The sequence below is a fragment of the Drosophila gunungcola genome, unplaced genomic scaffold (genome assembly GCF_025200985.1).
Source record: "Drosophila gunungcola strain Sukarami unplaced genomic scaffold, Dgunungcola_SK_2 000054F, whole genome shotgun sequence".
Lineage (NCBI taxonomy): Eukaryota > Metazoa > Arthropoda > Insecta > Diptera > Drosophilidae > Drosophila > Drosophila gunungcola.
The window spans coordinates 367,727-393,590 of record NW_026453218.1 but is presented as its reverse complement, the minus strand read 5'-3'; the positions used below and the strand labels follow the sequence as shown (position 1 = coordinate 393,590).

General features: G+C 34.9%; 1 protein-coding gene across 1 annotated transcript; it reads right to left on the bottom strand.

Moving 5' to 3' along the window:
* Positions 1-2,737: 2,737 nt before the first annotated feature.
* LOC128264045 (2-oxoisovalerate dehydrogenase subunit beta, mitochondrial) lies at positions 2,738-24,880 on the bottom strand. The gene is made up of 6 exons (XM_052999343.1): positions 24,589-24,880; positions 24,447-24,524; positions 3,670-3,916; positions 3,382-3,600; positions 3,231-3,323; positions 2,738-3,165 (listed from the first exon to the last, which is right to left on the bottom strand). Exons 1-6 carry the CDS (start codon positions 24,810-24,812, stop codon positions 2,938-2,940), a joined length of 1,089 nt encoding a protein of 362 aa, XP_052855303.1. The 5' UTR covers positions 24,813-24,880; the 3' UTR covers positions 2,738-2,937.
* Between the last annotated feature and the right edge of the window lie 984 nt (positions 24,881-25,864).

The following is a 25,864-nucleotide window of genomic DNA, read 5'->3' as shown; positions in this document are numbered from 1 at the left end:
GCTAGTTACTTAACCGGAAGAAAATATGCATAATTAAGAAAAGAAAAGTTTTGAGAAATTTTAAAAGGGACAGTGTAAAAGAAAGAGAGAGAAATTTGTTGTTTGCGACGCCTTAGATGTAATTTGGCTCGCATATTGCCCACCATACCTATGACCACCTGCCGCTAGAGCATAACTCTGGTGATCCATTGTATACCCTAAGACCGCAGAGACATCAGCTGAGTTCACTTAAAAAACTAACTTTAAGCTTCCATTTTGATATTTAATTCCATTGCTAGTAACATATTTAATCTTTGTTAGTTAATTTACGACAGGGTGAAACAATTTCGGCGAGAAAAGATAAAATATAATAAGTGTTAAATCGCATGGGCAAATACTGGGCATTACAGTTGTATATAATTATTAATGTAAAGTACATGTGTATGGTGAGAGTATGAACCTGTACAGAAAAATAGTTAAAACAAAGTATAAAGTATATCAATTTCCAAAAAAAAAATAGTTTTATGTTCAAAGGAAATTCAATAATTTGTTCTTTTATTGGTATTAATATTCATTCTTATTTCATAATTCATCAGTGGTTCGCTAGTCATTTACTTTTATTTTTATTAAAATTAATTATTTTCTTTTTCAAAGGAAAAATTCTCAGTGTAAATTAAAAGAATTCATTTTTTTGGTTCAATTAATTTTGGCATGGTTTAATTTATAAGTAATGGCTTTCTTAAATTTTCGGCGGCGATATATATTTGTTTTTTTTTTTTTTTTTGTTTATGAGGATTTAATTGGCACAAATATTTTAGTTTCTTTTTAGTAATTTGAAATAAAGGTAAAACAACTCACACAGCTGGTTCCTCGGCGGACGATCGATCTTCCGACGCAGGCAGGCTGGAAAAGAAATCAAGGCATTCCTGCTTTGACATGGGATTATATGTGCACTTATAAACGTTTCATAATTATTTTGTTGTTTTTTTTTTTTAATCAAAACGAATTTATGAAAACTTTTGGAAGGGAGATAGTAACCGTAAATTAACCGCGCACTAGATGAATCATAACTTATTTTAGATTTTATAATTATTTAATTAAATTAAATTCTCTTTTTTTCATAATATAATTATTGTCACTTCAATATTCAATCTCTTATTCTTTTAATAATTTTTCTTCTTGATTTACGTTAACACATGTCAAGGAATTTCTTCCAGTGTAGCCTGTTCGGCTGATATGCACGTGAAAATTTTCTTGCAAGCTTGACTTTTTTTTTATAGGTTACAAATAAGGTGAAGATCGATGCCCAAGCGTAGATTCTACATTTTTTTTTTTTTAGATTTGGGTTAGGGCCGATCTAATTGAACATTTTTTCCCGTAGCTTGTATGATTATTTGGCCGAGGAAATTCCTCTTTGAGTTAAACGGGAGAGCTCCCTGCTGCCACTGCTGATCGCCGAAAAAAAAATTGGGGGTGCTCCCGCAGGCACTGCTGTGCAGCGTGTGTGCTCCACAGGGCAGATCCAAATCGCTGGTCAACGGGGGTGCACCTCAGGCCAGATTTAGACTGCCGGCCGATGTGGGTGCTTGGACATGTACTCGTGCTAGTTTGCCGTGGCGGCTGTGGCGGCCGTATCAAGAAACGTAGAATTTCAGCCTTTTAAAAGAAACCGAAAATTCAGCACTTGAAAATTCTTAGCGAGAAAACCCATATAACTTACATCTTTGCTTGAATTAGTACGTTGGAAAAATTACTTTGAGGAAAATTCGAAATGCCACGGGCCTTTTTTCTCAGTTTCGGCCCTTTCCAGAAATTTCTGCTAGCTGAGAAATCCGCCATTTTGGCTTAGGACAAACTTTTCAGCAAAAGCTGATTCTAGCACTATCTGGCATCACCCGCAAAAATACTAATTAGTATTTTTTTTTCTAAACACTAATTTCCGACACTAAATTTGGAGATGCATCTGGCTAGTCTCCAAAGCTCACTTAATATTAAAAATTAGCGCAAGTTTCCAAGCTGAACCAAAAAAACAAAAGCTCTTCAGGCGCCGCTACACCCTGGCCAATTCCTCAGCAAGGAATTGGCTAACCCATGATTCGAGAGTTTCGGTAGCGGTCGGCTCCTTGGTATCCTTGCAGATGACTGAGGTTCTACCGGCATCAAGTAGAAATTCTGGTCTAGTAGGGCTGCCTTCGTTAAGTGGTCCAAGTGGAATTCTTTGTAGATCTCTGGGATGCTCTGTTGCTCTGATTCTCTCTGGGTACTCTGGGGCTGTGATACTCTCTGGGTTCTCTTTTGCTCTGATTCACTTTGGGTTCTCGGTTGTTCGGATTTTCTCTGGGTTCTCTGCTACTCTGATTCTCTGTTACTCTGATTCTCTCTGAGTTCTCTGTTGCCCTGTTTCTCTCTGGGTTCTCTTTTCCCAAGCTCCGGCGAAAAGGGTTATTTCGTAAAGCGGTTGCATCAGTAGTCCCAAGGATGCTGGTTGAAATCACTGTGGCTTGAGTATTTTTCACTGGATTGCTGGCGCGTTACTCGGTTTCCTGCGCTTCATTGACCGGGATAGAACGGCCGCAGCTCTGCTCTGGCAATGCAGTTGGACAGATGCCGCCACCTAGACCCCGATTGTTTTGTGGGGATTAATTTAGTTTAAAATTGTTAGCTGAGTAACGGGTATCTAATAGTCATGAAACTCGACTATGGCGTTCTTTCTTGTTTAATATATATATTTAAAAATAGTTATATCAAATTCAAATACTTATATTAAATAGAACATTTGTTTTATTTGAGTTTTTAACGAGTAACATGAATTTTTTCAAATATAAATGCTTTCGGTTCAATCTTTAATAGTGTTATATGGTTAAACATCAACTATCATACGGATTGCTTTTTCGATTTTTTTTTGGTAAGCTAAATCATGAAGACATAAAACCGCCATTAGATGTGTAAACCTTTGTTTTAATAGTTAACAATTTCTTTTATAGCTGACAAGCATCGGTGCTTATCAGGCAAATAAAAAGGCTCAAAGACATGAGGAAACGGTGTGTCCCATCCAGTCACTCGTTTAACGGGTGCTTCTAGGTACAAAAAACACTTTTCTTGAATGTAAGATGCTAGTTCTGAGCCAAATCCCTGTGTTAACGGAGCCTCGTGCGCAATTATAACTCGCCCGGTTTTTTTTGCAGACTGAAGTATTTTTTCATGATTAATATTTAAACTTGTTTAAATAAATGTAAATTTTAAATACTTACGGTACATATTGCATTAGTATCCCACGGCAAAATAGAGACTAAATCAATAACTTCACAATCGACATTAAAATCCAATTTCGCCTGTTCAGCAACCTTTAAACACAAATATTGTTTTAGAAAAGAAAAAAAAAATTGACATTTTTTTAAGTACCTCTAATAGCACATGGACTTGTGTACCCCAGCCAACAAGTGTGACATCTTTTCCATGCCTCAGTATGTCAGCTTTTCCGAGTTCCGAGGTATAGTATTCTGTTGGCACTTCCTCAATAGCTGCTCGGTACAAAGTTTTAGGTTCGAAAACGATGCAAGGGTTTGGATCACGAATACATGCAAGGAGAAGACCTTTCGCCTTTATCGGTCCACGAGGAACCTGTTAAAAGAAAATAATAATACAAACAAAGTTGGAAATTGACAGTTTGTATATAAACTTGAAAATTACCACAATACGAAGGCCCGGAGTGTGAGCAAAATAGGCTTCAGGACTTTGAGAATGATATAATGCTCCGTGTCCTACAGCACCACAAGGAACTCTAAAAGTTAAGGATCCACAGTCAAAGAGGCCACCGCTTCGATACCGGTACTTGGCAGCTTCATTAATTATCTGATCAAAACTCGGAAATATGTAGTCCGCAAATTGAATTTCAGCTATTGCGGTAGTTCCTGTATTAGCCACACCAATCGCAAAACTATAAAATAAATTTACGCAAACGATATTTTTTAAAGTAATATAAGTAATAGCTATAAAACTGTTTGAGGTCATTTATTAAATAACACAGGTACACAGCCAAAAGATTCTACAAACTATTAAAACTTTTCAATTACGATTGAGTGCTCCTGAATACAGGTATCACACAAACATCAGCTAAGGGTTCCGCGGTACAGCTAAGAATGCAAATATCCTATGTTTGACGACATTTTTGACTTTGCAACCCATATAATTAAGTTTCATAATTTTTTTTTTGCTGACAAACACTCTTAGTACACCACCGCTTTTGGCTGGAACTATTATCAATCTCTTTGAAATATGACGTCAAAATTGTAAAATCTGATTTTACACAGTTTCTCCAATCTTAAAATGTCTCAAAAAAATATATAAATTCAATGGAATGACTTTTAAGTTCTCTAGGAACCTTCAGTTTCTGTGTGTCATAATTTCCGTTAAAATAGTACTTAAAGGTATATTTAGTTGTGTATTTTATAGCGTTAAAAACAAAATTGTTAAGAATCAACTAATATTTTTTCTAAAATTTTAATAAAGTCAAGACACCCTTAAACATGTCTTGAAAAATGTATGTTCTAATTTGTATAAATTAATTGACTTTCATTTCAAAACAGCTAATACATTACGATTACAATGCCAAATTCGAGGAATATAAATTTTAAAGTATTATTTGTTCTCGATTTTGATCCTTTACAAAAAAAATAATTCTTTCCAAGCTGTTTGCGCACTTGGCGCTATTATTCGAATTAAATTGAAGTTGAGCCAATATAGCTTTCGTTCGTTCGCTCTTGCGAATTCGCCTTAGCATAATATAAGTTCTAAGAGAAATTGTTGGAATATTAAATTTACAGATCATTTGAACTCCACCGTCTTCCCAATTTTCGCTAAATTTTATAAATGTTATTTTCGCAATTAAATCCGCCGAATCCTACTGCAGTCACAGAAGTTTCGCGTTTCGTTTTAATACAAAACAGTATTAAGTTTTTATTGTAACCACGACGTGATCGCAGTTGTGTTCCCAAGTTAAACTACCGAAATAAATATCGTCTTTGGAACTTTTCTGCCGTTCCTCTTTTGTTGCCTAAGCCATTTCTTTGTCGCCACTGCAACTATAACTTTTTAATATGCCTGCTGCCGCTGGAATATAGATTTAAAAAAGGATGTTGCAATTGCCGAATCGGCCAACCATGTATAGAGTGCTAATAGTTAAAAGTTAATCTGTGGCGTTTTGTTAATTGTGTTTTGGCCCATCCTAAATAAATAAATAAATAACTGGAAAAAATTGCAAATTGTGAAAAGTATAAAAAACCTCCGCCGCAGTTTGTCTGAACATTATTCCCAGCTTTTCACAATATTCCCGCGCTTTTCATAGTTTTCCCGCGCATTTTGGCATCTGGATTATATATTCGTTGCACTTAGTTATCGGTCAGTGTACCATTCTCCGTTAGCATTTGCCTAGGAAGAGCCGCTAGCCGCGTACACATACACACGCACACCGACACCGCTACCGCTATTTCAAGTTATTTCTGGTCCTTTTCGTTCTCGATCGTTCGTTCTGCAGAAGTGCAATTTTCGGTCTCCTTTAACGTTTGTTCGTTTTTTCGGTACGCTTGAGCGTTAGGTCCCCTACAGTACGAGCGTGCGGCATATTTCTGTCGCAGGGTTTATATAAAAAATATAAAAACCCTATTTAGATATTTTTCGCTGTACTTCTCTCGGCACTTAGCTCTCCTAGCTTCCTTCACTGCATGCGTTTGGTAACGTACTCGTTTTTTTTTGTAGATTATTAATAAATAATATTAATTAAAAAAAATATTTAAAACCTTTTCGATACCAACAAAAAGAAATACAAATAAACACAATATATTTTACACGAAATTGAAAAATTCAATCATTGAATTTCGTGTTTAGCTGGAGACGCTTTAGGAACAGTTGGGGTGTTTCAAGTCACTGCAGAAAATTATCCCAAAGCCATTGCTATTCTGAAGCCGGTGTACGATAATGAATGTCTATTTTTTTTTTGACAACATACCGACACTTTTTAATTTGCATAAAATTTCCCAGCTTTCGGCTATAGCCTTGAGAACCCTCATCGCAGCCTTGTACGACACCTTGCTGTCTATTGGGGATGATAGACGCATTACTAATGCTATATTAATACATCTGGTAATGAGCAAGGTCGATGCAGGAACTAAAAGAAAAAAAAAATGGGAAGAATAGTTAGATTATACAAAACTGTTCATCAGACCCAATCTAACCCTAAGAAGAATGAAATAGGACTTTTTCGTTTATCGCTGCCAGGAACGATCCTGTTCAATGCGTGCATTGCCACTCAGCTGAACATCAGATTGGAAACTGCGCTTCCTTCGCAGCCCTAACAGTTCAGCAGTTCGATTTCGCTAAAAGAGCACCCTTATGCATTAACTGTTTAAGAAAGGGTCACACGGTCAAAAAATGCAAATCGAACATATGTAGAGTGTGCAATTGCTCACATCACACGTTGCTACACATATATTCCCCAAACACAAATCTCGCGTTGCCACCCATCCACGTCGCATGTTTTGCATGCGTCTGCATCGGATCGAGTCATTCTTGCAACTGCTGTTGTGAGCGCTCAAACCAAAAGTGGCGATGCTCAAAATTACAAAGGAGGGCGTGTGCACGAGCTTGCGAGGCAACGGTGAAGCTAATGCCCAAGCTACAAAAAAAATACACACGGTTGTTAAGTCGCTAGAAAGGCAATTGTCAAAGGACCCTTCGCTGAAAAGATGTATCTTGAATTCATGAAGGAATATGTTTCAATGGGCAACACGTCTTCCACCAATGACAAAATTCCGATTACTTCGCACTATTTCGAAGGACACAAAGTAGTTGAACTAAGTTGAAAGTAGTTTTCGATGCATCGTGCCGTACTTCAACGCAGGTAGCGTTGAATGACATCTTGATGGTAGGACCAACTATCCAAGAGGAGCTGTAATCGACTCTGCTTTGGTTTAGAATTCATAAGTTTGCCATTGCGGCTGACGTCAAAAATATGTATCGCCAAGTGATGGTGGACGAAGCTGCACGAAATTTGCAGCTCATAGTATGGAGACGAGATCCTTACGAATTCCTGAAAATCTTTAAGTTTAACACAGTTACATATGGAACTTTGCCAGGTTATTCAGAATGTTTTTATGTTGACGATTTGTTAGCGCCGGATGCGTTGCGGCTCTGCCAAGTCTTCGGGACGAAGTTTCTCAGGTCTTGCAAGAGGCAGGTTTTGAATTGGCAAACTGCCAAAAGTTATCCGCATCTGATAGCGCTGTAATGACACTTATGACATACTCAGACGTAACTAAAACCCTTTGCGTGGTTTGGTTACCGGTCAAAGATTGCTTTAAATTTCGGTTAGATGACTCTTTCCTGGATCTTCGCGCGACAAAGCGAAATATTTTGTCAGTGACTGCTCGACTTTTCGACCCACTTGGCCTCTTGTGTCCTTTGGTCACAAAGGCAAAGATGTTGTTGCAGGAACTTTGACTTCGAAAATTAGATTGGGACGAGTCGCTACCGATGCAGTTGCTTACATTGTGAGAGACGTTTAAAGCGACGCTTCTGCAGCTGCCGAAATTAAGGTATCGCGACTCGTCCACACAGATCCACAAGTCCCGACTCAAATACATGGTTTCGCTGACGCTTCCATGCGAGCGTATGGAGCGTGCATCTAGGTTCGTACGCAAACTGCTGAAGGTTCGGTGGGAATTCGTTCTTGCTCGACTTAGAAAATAATTGGCCTGTAAATAGACATTTCGAACTGCCGGCTGATGTAGTGTCGATGGAAAAAGGCAAATCGGCACAAGCTCTCGTAGTCAGCCCAGAACAAAATTATATGCTTCAGAAAACAGAGTTCTTTTCGTCGCACCTGAAGCTTCTGAGAGTGTTCGTGTGGGTTTTCCCTTTACTCAATGGTGCAGAAAGGTGTCGAGGCCCTTTGAAAAAATTATTTCGCCAAGAGAACAGGATTTTGCTTTTGAAGTGATCCAATCTGGCGAATTCAGAGACGACATAAGTATAATTCGGAAAAATAAACCGGTAGCAACGAATATTTAAAAGCTAAACCCCTTTATTCAGGACAAAAATTTAGATTGGTGTTTCTCGACATTGCTATGAGTTGGGGGTCGGTTATTGAATGCTCCTATCCCGTACGAAACCAAATTCCTGTTGTTGCTGTCTAAGATTAGAACTGTTTGCAGCATCATTTCTCTGCGATACGTGCGCCAAAATAAGCCATATGTTTAACAACATACAAAAATTGTTTTCTGGACAGACTCCAGAATTGTATTACATTGAATCACTATGCAAAGCAATTTAATTGCTTTGTGGCTAATCGGATTTCAGCAATTCAAACCAAATTATAGATCGTATCTTGACGTTAAGTGTCAGGAACGGAAAACCCTGCTGACATGAGCTCCCGTGGATGCAAAGCCAACGAGCTCCTCATAGAATTTGGTTCACGGGCACTGCCTTTCTTTATTTGGAGGAACATCTTTGGCCATAGTCGTTCGCCAACATGGGAATCAATGAAGCTGATCTTGAGAAACAAAAAGCTACATCATTTAAATGTACTGGATCAGAAGAAACCATCATCGATCAAATTCTAAGTAGGATCTCTTCTTATCATCGTGTTTTGAGAATCACAGCTTACGTTTTCCGTCTGTTCAGCTAAGTTTCTGCAAGCAAAAATCTCAGCGTCCCGCAAGCAGTTCAAATGCCAGCAAACGGGATCCTTTTTATCGTAGGACTGATTCAACAGAAAATTTACGCAAGGGAATGGTAAAGATCCTCAGCCCGGATATACAGAAGCTTACGCCATTTCATTCGGAAACAACTATCGGTAGCCGCACCCTCATTCGTGTGGGAGGACGACTAGGAAATGCTCAAATAACGTCCGTGAAATCTCTGACTTTAGTCAAAAATCTAGACAGTCGCACCTAACGCACGAGGCACTCCAAACTGTCGAAATTGATGCCGAAGCTGTTGTTAATTCACGACCAACGATGGAGAAGCACTTATTCAGCTAAGGAGTCGTTCGTCGACCAATTCGCAAGGTCGCTTCTGTGCCTTTACCTATTTGGAATCCTATTTGGAATCAAATGATATCACAATTACTACTGTAATTTAATGAGCTTTCTCTTAAATCATGCAAAACCGAATAAAACGAGCAGTATAATATAGAATTTCGTGAAGTGCAGAACATTTTTTCTACGTATTTTTCTTATTCGCTGTATCGAGCTTCACCATCTGCAAAGGGTCAGAGGCGGCAACACAACAACAAAAATCACTGGAAATTGCACAAGGGCAAAAACCACACTTGCCTGCCTCCCAGCGGACAAAACAGTTGCCTAATAACTTTTTTTTTTATTTTTAATGTCTAATTTAATTATTTTGGCGGAACGAAATTTTTAAGAGGATCGAGAAAGTGTTGATGACATAAAGCGCTCCATAAGACCATCGTTGTCAACAGATGATCAACACGTCAATGACGTGGAGGAACTAGTGCAGAATAGAGCGTTCTTCTTTATTGATCTTGTTCACGGTCTCCTCATATTTTGAACCGTCTATACTAGCGGTTTTATCGCCTTAATACAAAAGACGTTAATTAAATATGTTCTACACAGATTTTTTCTTTTTATTATACCCTTAGAAGTTTGGAACACAGTGAAAGAGACCCAAACAAGTCTCTCAGATTTAAAGCTGCATGAAGCTTTCCCGAAATTTGTATATCTATAGTATTGTTGTTTTTCTTTCGATTGTTTCTATGGGAGCTTGACTTAGTCGTTCGATCCGGCTCGTTGGGAAAGTTTCATTCATATAGCTTTAAAACGAACGGATAGACGGACATGGTTAGATTGACTCCCCTAGTGATGCTGATGAAGAATATATATACTTTATAGGATTAGAGATGTCTCATTCACTGCGTTGCGAACTTTTGACTGAAATTATAATATCCTCTGCAAGGGTATAAAAAAATTATAACTTCGCTGTTTTTTATTTTTATACCCGTTACTCGTAGAGTGAAAAGGTTTTGTGATCGTTGAAAAGTATGTACCAGGTAGAAGGAAGCGTTTCCGACCCTATAAGGAATATATATTCTTGATCACGATTAATAGCCGAGTCGATTTAGCCATGTCCGTCTGTATGAACGTCGAGATCTCGGAAACTACAAAACCTAGAGATGGGGGATTTGGCATGCAGACTCTAGATTTTTCTTCGGCAGTGCAAGCTTGTTTCAAAACGGAGCCACGCCCACTCTAACGCCCACAAATCGCAAAACATTTAACACGTTTGTAAGGTCGCTCTAAAATATATTAGAGCTTAGCTGTTATACTCTCTTTGTGTGTTTTGGTCAAATTTATCTATAAACACCAAAATTCAAAATCGAGCTATTATTTTAGTCGGAACGAGCCGGAACGGAGGACTATAGCATATAGCTCCCATGGAACAATCGGAAAACTAAATGAAAAAACATCATAATTTTGGTGTTTTTAAAATATTTTTTTAGTTCTTCAAGATATAGTAATGGTTAAATATTTCAGAATTACGGTTTAAATTTCATTAAAATCAATATAGTTCCCATAGGAACAGTCGGAAAAATAAATAAAAACATGAAAGAAAGCAAACTTCGGCAAACCGAAGTTCATTTACCCTCGCAGCTATTGCAAGAACTAAATACTCTTGCAAACATTAAAACTATGATTTACTTGCGTATATGTTGAAAAAAAATTAAGCTATGATAGTTATTTTATATATTTCTATTATTTCTATGGGAGCTATATGATATAGTCGTCCGATTTTGATGAAATTAAAAACGTAATTCTATAATATTTAACCAATACTATATGTCGAAGAACTAAAAAAAAATTAAAAAACAGCAATGTTATAATTTTTTTTATTGATTTTTTCGATTGTTCCTATGGGAGCTATATGATATAGTCGTCCGATTTTGATGAAATATAAAACGTAATTCTAAAATATTTAACCAATACTATATGTCGTAGAGCTAAACAAAAAATTAAAAAACAGCAAAGTTATAATTTTTTTAATTTATTTTTTCGATTGTTCCTATGGGAGCTATATGCTATAGTCGTCCGATCCGGCTCGTTCCGACTTATATACTACCTGCAATAGAAAGACAACTTTTGGGAAAGTTTCATGCAGATAGCTTTAAAATTGAGAGACTAGTTTGCGTAGAAACGGACGGACAGACGGACGGACAGACGGACAGACGGACAGGGCTTTATCGACTTCCCTATTGATCCTGATCAAGAATATATATACTTTATAGGGTCGGAAATGTCTCCTTTACTGCGTTGCAAACTTCTGACTGAAATTATAATACCTTCTGCAAGGGTATAACAATTATAACTTCTGTGTTTTTTAATTTTTTTTAGGTCTTCGAGATATAGTAATGGTTAAATATTTCAGAATTACGGTTTAAATTTCATTAAACTCGGACGACTAAAACTTAAAGCTCCCATGGAAACAATAAAAATAATAAAAAGAAAAATTAAAAAATAGTTTTTAAAAAAATTTTTAAACAGTTTTTGATTAATTAATAATTTGACAGTTCAGAATTACGCTTTTAATTGTATTAAAATTAGAAAACGATATCATGTAAGTTAATCACAGAAATATTTCTTCATTTTTTCCGAGAAATATTGCAACATTGTCGATGGCAACATTGCAACATTTCAATACAACGGTCAAGAACCCCCAAGTTCAATAACATAAACACACGCATCCGGTTAGTAGCCACAGCGCAATATCAGAATTCTGATTCTGCAAACCTTGCAGTTTCAGCCACTTCATCAGAGCTAGGCCACCGCCGCGGTCTCTTCCGCGACGTCGACGTCGCTGCCCAACCCACAGCTTAGATCAGGGTATTTTGAAATGAATAAAGTCAGTCTCAAATTGAACTTCAAAGAAATAAAACGTTCAAAACTTATTTTTTGGGTTTTAATTATCCTGGAAATTAACTGGCGCCCGAACAGGGACCAACGCGAGTAAAATCGATTAAGTTCCTTTAGTGCAAATAATTAAAATATTTTTGTGCGACTCCGTTGGCCCAAACATAAAACCTGAAATCAGAGAGACTCCTTGGCAATTAATTTTGCAAGCTGAAGACGGTAATCGGTCGGTGAAAAACAAGTTTACTGATCCATCGGTGGACTACAAGTACTGTCAGGTACGCCCGCAGGACAACCTCTACTTGAGTGTGAATCGCAGGATCCTAAGTAGGAAACAAAAGGAAGACATCCGGATCACCAGGAGGTGTAGCCACATCATGTTAAGTTAAGTGAAATAGTGAATAAGTAAAGGCAACAAATCCAGAAGTGAAACCAAAACAAAAGCATAAAATTTCTACACTAAAAAGAACATTTTAACATAATCAAAAGTAATATAAAATTTGAAATTTAAAATAAAATTTTTACGTTAAAATTCTAAAATTCCATTAAATTTAAATTGAATCTAAAATTAAAAATTAAATTTAATTGTTTTGAGTTGTTAAAATACTATTCATATGAATTTTTAAAAAAATTTATATTCATTTAAAAAAAAAAATTTTCAATTAAAAGTTATAAAAGTATTTAAGTGATTTAAATTTTATTAAACATCTTTACTATATTATAATTAAAATTTGAATTAAATTAGGTGAATGAAACATTCATTTCTTATAATAATAATTATTTTAAACTTAATATTCATAAGAATTACTCTTAACAATCATTTTATTGTAAGACAGACCCATGAAAAAAATTTCCTATGGCCAATCGGCATAACCTTATACGACCACCCGTCATTGACATACAACCTCAAGAATTACAGCCAGAACAGATTCAAAATAATCAATTAAATCAAGTAGAACAACACCAAGCTAACTTAGTTCAACAACAAAGGCAAATTCATAGACAGGTATTATCAAGAACACAGAGAAAATATGGCAGCGCAAGAGTTACAAGAAGCAGTCAGAAACATAATTGCTCAGCAATTACCGATCCTTTTACAACAAACTCAAAACACAGGATTCGATTTTGCACAGGTTCAAAACCAGGAAATTTCATATGAAAATCGAGCTAACCTCGAAGGTTTGGATAGGGTACCAGACGTCGTAAAAAGCTTAAGGGAATTTTCTGGCAACCCAACTGAATTCAGCTCTTGGAAAAAAGGTGTAGACAGAGTTCTTAAAACATATGAACACACTGTAGGCACAGCTAAGTATTTTGGTATTCTACATACCATACGAAATAAAATCACGGGAAACGCAGACACTGCGTTAGAATCTTATAATACTCCACTTAACTGGAATGCCATTTCTAAATGTTTAACTTTGCATTACGCCGATAAGCGGGATTTGGGCACTCTTGAATACCAAATGACAACTCTATGCCAGGGTGTTCACCAGTCGGTAGAGGAATTTCATCAGTCAGTCTACAAACACCTTTCGCTTATCCTTAATAAGGTTGGATGTATGGAATTAGGAATGGAAGCAGAACAACTCATGACGAAAATGTATAGGGACAAGGCCTTAGACACTTTTGTGCGCGGACTTCGCGGAGATTTATCTCGTCTTCTCGGTATGAAGGAACCAACCGATCTTCCTTCAGCTTTACATCTTTGTCTAAAGTTAGAGAATCAAGCGATCCGTGCAAACCATGCAGTTAATAGAGGGCAACAATCCGGATTTAGAAACGTGCCTTCCCAAAACATACCACATTTACAACCAACCAGATCACAGCCAAACAGGCCACAGTGGTCATTCCCCATTAATACCCAGTATCAAGATCCTTTAGTTCCACCCAGACAAAATAATATGTTTAATCAACCACGACCCCAGTTCTACAATAACAATCAAACTCCACAAATCCCACAATATACTGCAGCACGACCTTCAGGAAATTTTCCTCCAGCTCGACCTTTAGCTGCAAAGCCACAACCACGACCAGAACCCATGGACATTGACAGGACCATGCAATCGAAAAATATTAATTACATGAACAAACCCATACGTTTTGAAACTGGTAAAAGACCACCAATGCCTCTAAACGAAGCAGCAAAAAAAACTAGAAATTTTAATATTCAAGCAGCCCCTGACACTTCTTCAAAAGTGGAAGATGAAAAGCAATCCCTTGACGAATATAACGAAACCGTAAAATCACAGGACGAATCACAATCTGAATATCCTGAATCTCTAACAGAATATTCTGAATCCATAGACCAAGCCGATCAGGAATACCCATACGATTATACCTACCTTCATTTTTTAGAATAACAAACTCCTCATTGCCATATTTTGAATGCAAACCGGTTCAAACAATAATTACATCTTGCCAAAATTTGTAAAAAATCCTATAGAAAATAAATTTCCGTTTGACGCCATGTCGGTTGGCGGAAATATTAAAATTACACATCACAAAACAGCCAATTTATTTAACGACCCTAACACAATAATTAAATTTTTTTTATTACCAACCTTGAAAACATTTGATGCCATTTTGGGAAACGATAGCTTAAAAAATTTAGGAGCAATAATTAACACAAATACTAAAACTATGCACTTAAAAAATGGGAAAATAATCAATATTAAAGAAAAATTATTCAAAGCAGTAAATTTAATTATTCCTCGGACAGATCATCTTACTGGGACACAAAAATCAGATCTTAAACAACTTATTCAGAAATATCCAAATCTATTTGCCGAACCAAATGAAAAACTGACTTACACAATAAACGTGAAAGCTGAGATACGCACAAATACCGACACACCAGTCTACTCGAAATTTTATCAATATCCAATGGCACTCAAAGATGAAATTGACCGACAAATAAAAGAACTATTAGAAGCCAACATAATACGACCCTCTAGATCGCCTTACAATTCACCAGTGTGGATTGTACCAAAAAAATTAGATGCCTCCAATGTGAAGAAATATAGAATGGTAATAGATTACAGAAAATTAAACAGTGTGACAATAGCAGACAGATATCCAATACCAGACATAAATTCAGTTCTTGCACAATTGGGAAATAATAAAATGTTTTCTGTGTTAGATCTCAAAAGTGGGTTCCATCAAATTCTTTTAAAAGAAAGCGATATAGAAAAAACAGCCTTCTCCGTGAATAACGGAAAATTTGAGTTCACAAGACTTCCATTTGGGTTGAAAAACGCACCATCTATTTTTCAGCGTGCCCTAGACGACATTCTTAGGGAACACATAGGGAAAATCTGTTATATCTATATCGATGATATAATTGTCTTCAGTCCAGACGCACAATCTCATTCCAAAAATGTAGATACAATATTTGAAACCCTAAATAATGCTAACATAAAATGCCAATTGGACAAATGCGAGTTTTTCAAAAGTAAAGTCGAATTTTTAGGATTTGTAATTTCAGACAAAGGAATAGAAACCAATCCAACAAAGGTACAGGCCATCGCTAACTACCCCATTCCCAAAAACGTTAAGGAATTAAGATCTTTCCTTGGACTATCAGGGTATTACAGACGATTTATTATGGGCTACGCTGCACTAGCAAAACCACTCACCACATTACTTAGGGGCGAGGATGGGAGAATTTCGAAGAAAGCTTCATCGAAGAAATCTATTCACTTCAATAGTGAAGCCATTCAGGCCTTCAATAAATTAAAAAGCACCTTAATCTCAGAAGACGTAATATTACAGTATCCAAATTTTAACGAGGAATTTGTGTTGACAACAGATGCCTCCGATCACGCAATTGGAGCAGTACTTTCACAAAAAGACAGACCTATAGCCTTCATATCTAGAACACTATCTCAAACCGAAGAAAACTACGAAACGGCAAAGAAAGAAATGTTAGCCATTTCATGGGCAGTAAAAACACTTAGAGGATATCTCTACGGTGGAACCAAGGTTAAAATCTATACTGACCACGAACCACTTACACACGATTGTAATTGGAAGGGAGGGATAGCGATCAAGAGATGGAAATCATATCTTGACGAATATAATAAAGAACTACTTTATAAACCCGGAAAGGAAAACATAGTGGCCGATGCTTTGTCTAGGATCCCTAAAAGCAACCAAATTAACTCATTAACAGCAACACAACACAGCGCACAGAGCTCTGGTCATAACCTCATTCCCAGCGTGGAAGTACCAATAAATGCCTTTAAAAACCAGATATTTATTTATAAAGAAAACCCCCTGACTTCAAATTTACTATTCCGTTCCCCACCTTTCATAGACACGTTATAACTCGACCAAACTTTCAGAATATTGATCTTATTGAAATATTAAAAAAACATTTAAATCCGTCAATCCTTAATGGAATTTTCACATCAGAAGAGATAATGGGAGAAATACAGCGAATTTATCCAGAACATTTCGGATCCATTAAAATCAGGTTCACACAAAATAAAGTAGAAGATTTGACAGAAGAAATTAAACAGGAAGAACTAATATTAGAAACACATAACAGAGCACATAGAAATGCAGAAGAAAACAAAAACCAACTTGCAGAAAAATATTATTTCCCCAAAATGAAACAAAAAATAACGACATTAGTTAAACAATGTAGGGTATGTAAAGAAGGAAAATATGATAGGCATCCACCCAACCCAGAAATTAAAGAAACTCCAATTCCTGAATACCCTGGACACATAATCCATATTGACATCTTCTCAACCGAAAAAAAATTAGTATTGACCGCAATAGATAAATTTTCCAAACTAGCTCAGGCAAAAATTATAAAATCGAAATCTACCGAAGACATTAAGAAACAGTTACATGAAATAATATTCTACTATGAGGTACCCAAATTTGTAGTAATGGATAATGAAAAGGCTTTCAATTCAGCATCTATTACTTTTATGATGAGAGATCAGTTAAATATAACCATTTTTAAAGCTCCTCCCTACAAAGCTCAGTTAACGGACAGATTGAACGATTTCATTCGACCCTTTCGGAAATAATGAGATGTCTTAAAACCAAACAAATATACAATACCTTTGAAGAATTGTTAGACAGAGCCATTTACGAATACAATTACACAATACATTCAGTAACAAAGAAAAGACCATTAGAAATTTTTTTTGGCAGAAATATTAATACCGACCCAGAACAATATGAAAAAAGCAGACAGGATAACATAGAAAAACTTAAACAAAAACAATTGATAGATTTAGAAAACCACAATAAAGAAAGGAAACCAATAAGATCATATCTACCAGGACAAGAAATATTTGTAAAACAGAATACCAGACTAGGCTCTAAATTATCCCCACGTTTTAAAAAGGAAATTGTTAAAGAAAATAGAAATACAACTATTTTAACAGAAGCAGGAAGAGTAGTTCATAAAAGTAATATTAAAGGTATCTAAGTCCGAAACTCCTTAGGAAATCTATGTCCACGTCAGTCCGAAACTAAAAATGTAAAATAAAAAATTATAATAAATAAGATTACCCATAACAGTTACAGTTGTTGTCCGCTTGAGGTTATCAGTCCGTTCGTGAGGGATCGGCCCATAACCCAACAACACCGTTGTTTGATGAGACATTTTTTTAATTACAGGATGTTGTTTTAAATAACGCTGATACCAATGGCAATCGCGACCACCGAAATAACAAACTATACCGATGCACATACCATAACAATACATAAGGGTATAGGAAAATTACAGATATCAACAATAAAATTAATTCACGTCATAAATTTAAAACAGATTGAAACAGAACTACTACAAATAAGAGAACACACAATGAACAGATTAAAAAATAGTTTACATTATCATACTCTGACCCACGAAATATTTCAATCACTTTCTGCTCTAAGCACACTTACCTTAACAACAAAAAGCCGTCAAGCTAGGTCAATAAATATAATTGGCTCAGCTTGGAAATATATCGCAGGTAACCCAGATCATGAAGATTTAGTTATGATAGAAAGTAACCTCAATAATTTAATTAAAAATAACAACGACCAAATTATTATCAATAATCAGCTTCAAGACAGAATAAATAATTTAACAACCACTTCTAATATGCTAGCAAATTCAATTCAAAACAAGAAAGAAAGCAAACTTCGGCAAGCCGAAGTTCATATACCCTTGCAGCTATTGCAAGAATTAAACATTTTTGAAAACATTAAAATTATGATTTACTTTCGTATATGTTTAAAAACATTGAAGCTATGATGATTTGCAGCTCAATTATTTGATAGTTATTTTATATATTTTTATTATTTCTAAGGGAGCTATATGATATAGTCGTCCGACTTTGATGAAATTTAAACCGTAAATCGGAAATATTTAACCATTACTAAATGTCGAAGAACTAAACAAAAAAAAAAAACAGAAAAGTTATAATTTTTTTCATTTATTTTTCCGATTGTTCCTATGGGAGCTATATGATATAGTCGTCCGATTTTGATGAAATTTAAACCGATGTTCTGAAATATTAAACCATTACTAAATGTCGAAGAACTAAACAAAAAATTAAAAAACAGCAAAGTTATAATTTTTTTCATTTATTATTCCGATTGTTCCTATGGGAGCTATATACTATAGTCGTCCGATTTTGATAAAATTTAAACCATAATTCTGAAATATTAAACCATTACTAAATGTCGAAGAACTAAAAAAAAAATTAAAAAACAGCAAAGTTATAATTTTTTTTCATTTATTTTTCCGATTGTTCCTATGGGAGCTATATGCTATAGTCGTCCGATCCGGCTCGTTCCGACTTATATACTACCTGCAATAGAAAGACAACTTTTGGGAAAGTTTCATGCAGATAGCTTTAAAACTGAGAGACTAGTTTGCATATAAACGGACGGACAGACGGACAGACGGACGGACAGACGGACGGACAGACGAACATGGCTAGATCGACTCTACTAGTGATGCTGATCAAGAATATATATACTTTATAGGGTCGGAAACGTCTCCTTCACTGCGTTGCAAACTTCTGACTGAAATTATAATACCCTCTGCAAGGGTATAAAGACAGATTTTTTAATAATGACATTGCGTCAAGTTTGCAAACACAAGTTAGACTTATAAAAGAAGAAATAGGAAATATTAAATTTGCAATACAATGGGCCAAAATTAACGTAATTAATACTCTTTTATTAAACGAACCTGAGCTTAACGAAATAAATAAAATATCTCAGAAAAATAACATTACCTCGTTTTCCATTGAGGAGACGCTGGAATTTGTTGATGTGTCTGTCTTACATAATAAAACAACTATAATTTACTTAATAAAAATACCTGAACTCGAACCAACTAATTATGAAAATCTTCTTTTAAAGCCTGTTATCAGAAACCAACTAATAATACATTTAGAAACTAATGAACTCTTTGTATCCAACAATGTAATGCTAGGTCTACCCCATGATTGTAAAACTTCAAACTATGTCAAAATTTGTAAAAAAAGAAAAATTGTTAATTTAAGTAATTCAAAATGTATTTCAAAATTAGCTCAGGGAAAGGAATCGCTGTGTGATTATAGTAACTCGGACCACATTGAACCAATAGAGGAAATAAAAGATGGCATACTACTCTTAAATGACTTCAACGGCAGCCTAAATTCAAACAATATTTCACATCAACTCAGAGGAACTTTTATGATTACATTTTTAAACGAAACTATAAATATAAATGGGAAAAATTTTACAAACAAAGAAAAAATAATTATGAAACCCGAAATCCCACGAATTCAAATTACCCCATTGCAAGCACAACGCATACAAATTCTGTCATTAGAAGCATTGGAAGCTCTACATATAAAAAACAGAAAGCACTTACAAACCTAACAGAATGATTCTACAATAAACCGAATAACCACAGTTACACTAATTTGCGCCATTGTTCTTACATTGATCGTTTTAACAAACTGAGTCCACAGAAAAGAAAAAGTAATCCTACATGTCCAAGAACCAACACCACAAGTTTTAAACAACAAAACTAATACTATATCAATTCCTAAAAGAATAATTCCAGAATTTAATAATATTCCTTATTTCTAGCACCTCTTGGGGACAAGAAGGTTTTTAAGGAGGGAGAGTTAATCACAGAAATATTTTTTCATTTTTTCCGAGAAATATTGCAACATTGTCGATGGCAACATTGCAACATTTCAATACAACGGTCAAGAACCCCCAAGTTCAATAACATAAACACACGCATCCGGTTAGTAGCCACAGCGCAATATCAGAATTCTGATTCTGCAAACCTTGCAGTTTCAGCCACTTCATCGACGTCGCTGCCCCAACCCACAGCTTAGATCAGGGTATTTTGAAATGAATAAAGTCAGTCTCAAATTGAACTTCAAAGAAATAAAACGTTCAAAACTTATTTTTTGGGTTTTAATTATCCTGGAAATTAACTTATATCTGCCATAGGAGCTGTCAAATAATTGAGCTGCAAATCATCATAGCTTCAATGTAAACATACACGCAAGTCAGTCATGATTTTAATGTTTTCAAGAATATTTAATTTTTGCAATAGCTGCAAGGGTATATAAACTTCGGCTTGCCGAAGTTTGCTTCCTTTTTTGTTTTAAAAGAAATTTTGAGCATAGTATTGGCTTAAAATTCGTCAAAGCTTCAATGTTTTATACTGATTTACATCAGTTTTAGATGTTTTAAGGAATGTTTTAAGAAATATTTAATTTTGCCAATGTCTGCAAGGGTATATAAACTTCGGCTTGCCGATTTTATTGTTTTTCGTTATAAGCAATTAAAATTATACGTGATGAGTTCATGTTGTGCTGTACCCTGCACATTCAACAAAAAAATTACATCACGTCAACCTTTGGATTGCTGCGATTGCAGCATCAATGTCGGTCGCGTATTTTACCTTGTCAACATGGCTTTACCAGGTGTCGATCTACTACAACCAATATACTTGAATTAACCTAAAAAAAACGTAGTTTTCAAAATAAACAAAAAATTGATGTTATCTTTACGGATTTTTCGAAAGCTTTTGATTCGGTTAACCACAGAGTACTAATCCAAAAACAATTTTTAATAGGGTTGTTAATGTGGATAAATTCCTATCTCATAAACCGATCCCAAAAGGTGAAATTCAATGTTATTTATTTTATATATTTATTTATTTTGCATCAAAGAACCAGTTATTTTTGGAGTTCCACAAAGTAGCCATCTGGGATCTTTATTATTTGGTTTGTTGATAGATGATCTAATGTTTTGCCTTAATGTTTGCAGATGATGTTCAATTGTGAATGCTGATATCATTGCCCGATTCTTACTCTCGACTTCAACTTCATCTTGATCACTTTCAGACTTGATGAAAACTCAATGATTTATGTCTTAAATGACTTTATGACTTTTTATCGAAGTAACCATTCTCTGTTACTATTCTATTAAACAGGCTTTTTCTATTGCAGCGTGCCGAGTGTGATCATTTAAAAAGTCAATTGAATATCATATATTTTTATGTTGAATGTTCGATCGACAGGACTTTTTTTCTTCGTTAAGAGGTGTTTTTTTTTAATATCTGAAGTTTGTGTTGCAAAGTACATTAATATTATTACAAAAATTTTGACAAAACAAAGCTTTTAGCTTTATTTTAGTACTAATATTATTTTAACGAACTACGTTTGGGAAGACTTTAAAGCTAAACAAAAACAAAACAAAAAAAAAATTTGTATACCCTTTAATATTTCGATGTCCGATTTTAATAAAATTAAAAACCGTTACTTCCACTTTTCTAGTAACTTTCTGCAAGGGTATAAAACAAAAGTTTTAATTCTTTTTCGTTTTATTTTTTCGATTGTTCCTATGGGTTCTATATGATGTAGTCGTCCGTTCCGTCCCGTTCCAACTTATATACAACTGAAAGACAACTTTAGGGAAAGTTTAACGCAGATAGCCTTAATAATGCGAGAATAGTTTGCGCAGAAACGGACGGAGGGTCAGGCGGACACGCCGAGATCGACACTCCTATATTCCTTATAGGGTCGGAGACATCTTCACTGCGTTGCAAACTTCTGACTGAAATTATATTTATAATGCAAGGGTATAATAAAAAATTGCTCCTACGAGACCGGCTTGTTCCCACTTATATTCTACCTGCAATAAAATTATAATTTTTGGTAGTTTTATGCAGATAGTTTTAAAACTGAAAGACTTGTCTAGGTAGAAACGAATGGTCGAACAAACGGACATGGCTAGATCGACTCTAAAAGCTGATGCTAATCCTTTAACCGATCTAGTCAATCTAGCCATGTTTGTTCGTTTCTACCAAACTAGTCTCTAAGTTTTAAAGCTATATGCACCACACTTACCAAAATGTTGTATTTTTGTTGCAGCAAGTACATATATTAAACAACTTTTTCATATTTCGATCGAAAAAAAAATGAAAAAAAGTATATCTTAGCTGTTTTTAATTTTATTTAAATACACTAAATACTATAGATATGGTTAAATATTTCAGATTATTTATTTATTTTATTTATTTATTTATTATAGAAAAAAATAAATAAAAAAGCTGTACTTTTTTTCTGCTTTTAATAATTTTTTGGATATACAACTCAAAGTTTACATTTTTACGAATTGGACAATGACATTCTAAAGCTGCTATAGGAAGGATTATTTTGTTTGCTTGTAAACTGAAAAATCTTTACATATTCTTTTAAATCAATGGCCGTATTTAGCAGAACAACATGCTTAGAGATCAGTGACCAAGTTTGTTCTGCTGAACGCTTATGATACATTCCGCCCTCGCAAAAATTATTGGCTTGGAACTTATTGGTATCGCGGTGTTTCGCGCCAGAAACAGCAAAAAAAAAAACAAATTTAAAAAGACAAGTGTAAACTATAATATGTTGTTGTATTAAGAAAGACAAGGTGGCTAACTTATTTTTTTCAGCTGAAAGCAAAATCTGGACCGGATAGCTGAAAGCAAAATCTGGATCTGGAAAATCTATATCACTGCCCACTACATTCGTAGCCACATCACACTTAAAAAATTCTTGCAATTCTTATCGATACTTATAAGGAAATAATTAAATTTATTTATTGTGTTTTGTTATTTATCTTAACCGATATTTATACGACCGATATACGCTAGCAGATATGTATCATGTATTAAGAAAAGGTAGCTTACTTTTTTTACGCTACTTTTTTGCTGATCATGATGTAAATTTTTGCATCATGATCAGTGATCAAACGCGTTCAGAACTATCGCAAGAAATCCATCAATGATCAGTGATCATGTTGATCTGCTGAATACGCCCAAAGTACTCCCTTCCCGATAAAGTACAATATGAAAACGATTTTTCCAATCCTCGAAACATGCTAAAAAGTCCCTCCTGTCCGGTATCGCCATCAGCGCCTTCTTTGATTCGGTTTTTATTTTAATCGACTCAAAACGCGTTCCCCGGAGTGGACTTTTGAGTTTTGAAATAGCCAGAAGTCACACGAAGCCAAATCATGCGAACGCAGTAGTTAGGCAGAACGATACTTTTCATTACGCAAACAAAATTTGATGTTATATGTTACACGGGTTTCACGGTTTTAAAAAACCATTTTTTTTTTATTTTCTTATAAAATTCTGTTAGGATTTTTCGCGAACTACTCAAACGACCTTAATAAATTATTGCACAGATCTCCGAAATAAAATTTACAAGGTTTGCACGAACGATTTTTTTTTAAATTTGAAAAAAAATATCGGTCAATACAATATAAATACAGGTTCTGCTTTCAACGCTGAGAGTCATTTTTATACCCTTGCAGAGAGTCAGTCAGAAGTTTGCAACGCAGTGAAGAAGACATTTGTCGTTCTATTCCAGGTAGTTCATAAGTCGTAACGAGCCGGATCGGACGACTATAGCATATAGCTCTCATAGGAACAATCGGAAAAATAAATGAAAAAAAATATAGGTTTGCTATTTTTTTAATTTTTTGTAGTTTTTTGACATATAATATTGGTTAAATATTTTACAATTACGGTTTAAACTTCATCAAAATCGGACGACTATAACAAAAAGCTTTCATGGGAACAACAACAATATAAAAACAATTTTTTCTTTATATGTAACTTTTATATTTTCTAATTTTTTTTGTTTAATGCTTTTGGCTTAATAATAATTTGACAGTTTAGAATGAAGCTTTTAATTGTATTAAAATCGGAAAACGACATTACATAGCTGCTATAGGAACTATCGAATGCATTTAAGCATAAACGCAAGTAAATCATAATTTAAAAATTTTTAAGAATATTTAATTTTTGAAATAACTGCAAGGGTTTATGTACTTCGGCTTGCCGAAGTTTGCTTCCTTGTTTGAAAAAAAAGAAAATGTTGGAATACAATTTTTCAGTTTTTACATGAAAAATAACATTTTTGAAAATAAGCCGCTTTTTTACGAGTAACAAAATTAAGGAACAACATTGTTTGTTCAAACATCAGCTCTTCTTCTATATATAGTATTAAAATATTTAAAACAAACCCTGCGATTCCTTGCTCACATAGAGGTGAATTGAAAACACGTTCTTTTCCGTATTTGTCTCGTAGATTAACAGAACAACTGTTGAGGGGCAAATTTATTAGGTACCGAACAGTCTAGTTTTTATATATAATGTTTTACTTACCGAAAAACTCCACCAAATCCTACATCTTCGCCAAACAACAATGCCGATTTGTCATCACTTAGCGCCAAATCCATTGCATTGTTTATAGCGTTGAACATATTCATTTTTTTTCCAGTTCCCAATGAAGTGGGATAGTAGGTAAAATGTGATCTACATAAAGAGGGTAGCCTGACATCAGAGCGGAGAGTGCTAAGGCAGCTAAGCACTACTTGAGCAACTTTCATATTTGTAATTAAAAATATATACTCTTTAAATAACAGTGACTGTTGGGTTACTTATATAATATACAGTGCGAACTCGATTACTAGGTTAAGTTGTTTGATATTAATCTACAATGTGTGTCAAAATAGCATCGCTGAAATAGCGGCGTTCAAAAAACGGCGAAAATTGAAACACTGCCTTTTTTTTATACATTAACTTTTTCAAAATAAGTTTGATCAAAACAATAATAAGTGCAGATTTTTTTAAGAAAAAAGAGTTTTTTGACCATATTTGAGGCCTATACCTCAAATTTTCATCTGTTCCCCACACTTTATCCTTCCATCTTCCGATTTCAGCTGATCTTAACAGCTGTAGCTTATCAAAACATAAACAATAATGCTTGACCTGTTGACTTTGCTTACGTTTTAACGAGAAACAGCTGTTCAGATCATCTGAAATTGGAAGATGGAAGGTTGATGTGTTCTGTGGAAATCGGAGTTTCACATTTGTTGAAAATTCCAACCGTTTCCAACTGCACGTTTCTAGCTGACAATTTGTGTTCTCATTTTACTAAAACTAAGAAGGCAACAATGGTCCCAATATGAAAGTAATCACCAAATATTTGCAAACTAAGAAATTAGACAGTCCACTGTTTGGTTTAAAACCCCTTATTTTGTATTAAAGTTTTTCTTAACTTTTCCTCGAACTCAAGCAAAATATAAGACAAGCATCAACTGAAATGGTTGTTTGATGAAACAGCTGTTTCCTGCAGGAAACATTTTGGGTCGTTCTCTCAACTACGTAAAATTTTTTCTGAGTTTTCAGCAATTCAGAGATTAAGTCGTTTAAGCCAAAAAAATATTTAATAGATAATCATTTAACCGTTGTATAGAATAACGGTTAAAAGATTATCTTTAAAAATATTTGTTGAATATAATAAGAGTACAGATATTTAAAAATTCTGCTTGCGCCACTTTGATTGCTGACGGCTGTGGTTGGATGATTGTGGTTTTGTGAGAACACAAGTTAACCTCGTACCTTATCCCTTCTTTCAGAGAGACAGACGTTATTAACA

Coding starts and splice junctions, on each gene's coding strand:
- LOC128264045 (XM_052999343.1), bottom strand. CDS start 24,812: ATGAAAGTTGCTCAAGTAGTGCTTAGCTGCCTTAGCACTCTCCGCTCT. Junction 3,601..3,669: donor CTCCGGGCCTTCGTATTGTG/GTAATTTTCAAG, acceptor TTCTTTTAACAG/GTTCCTCGTGGACCGATAAA. Junction 3,324..3,381: donor AAGTCCATGTGCTATTAGAG/GTACTTAAAAAA, acceptor TTGTGTTTAAAG/GTTGCTGAACAGGCGAAATT.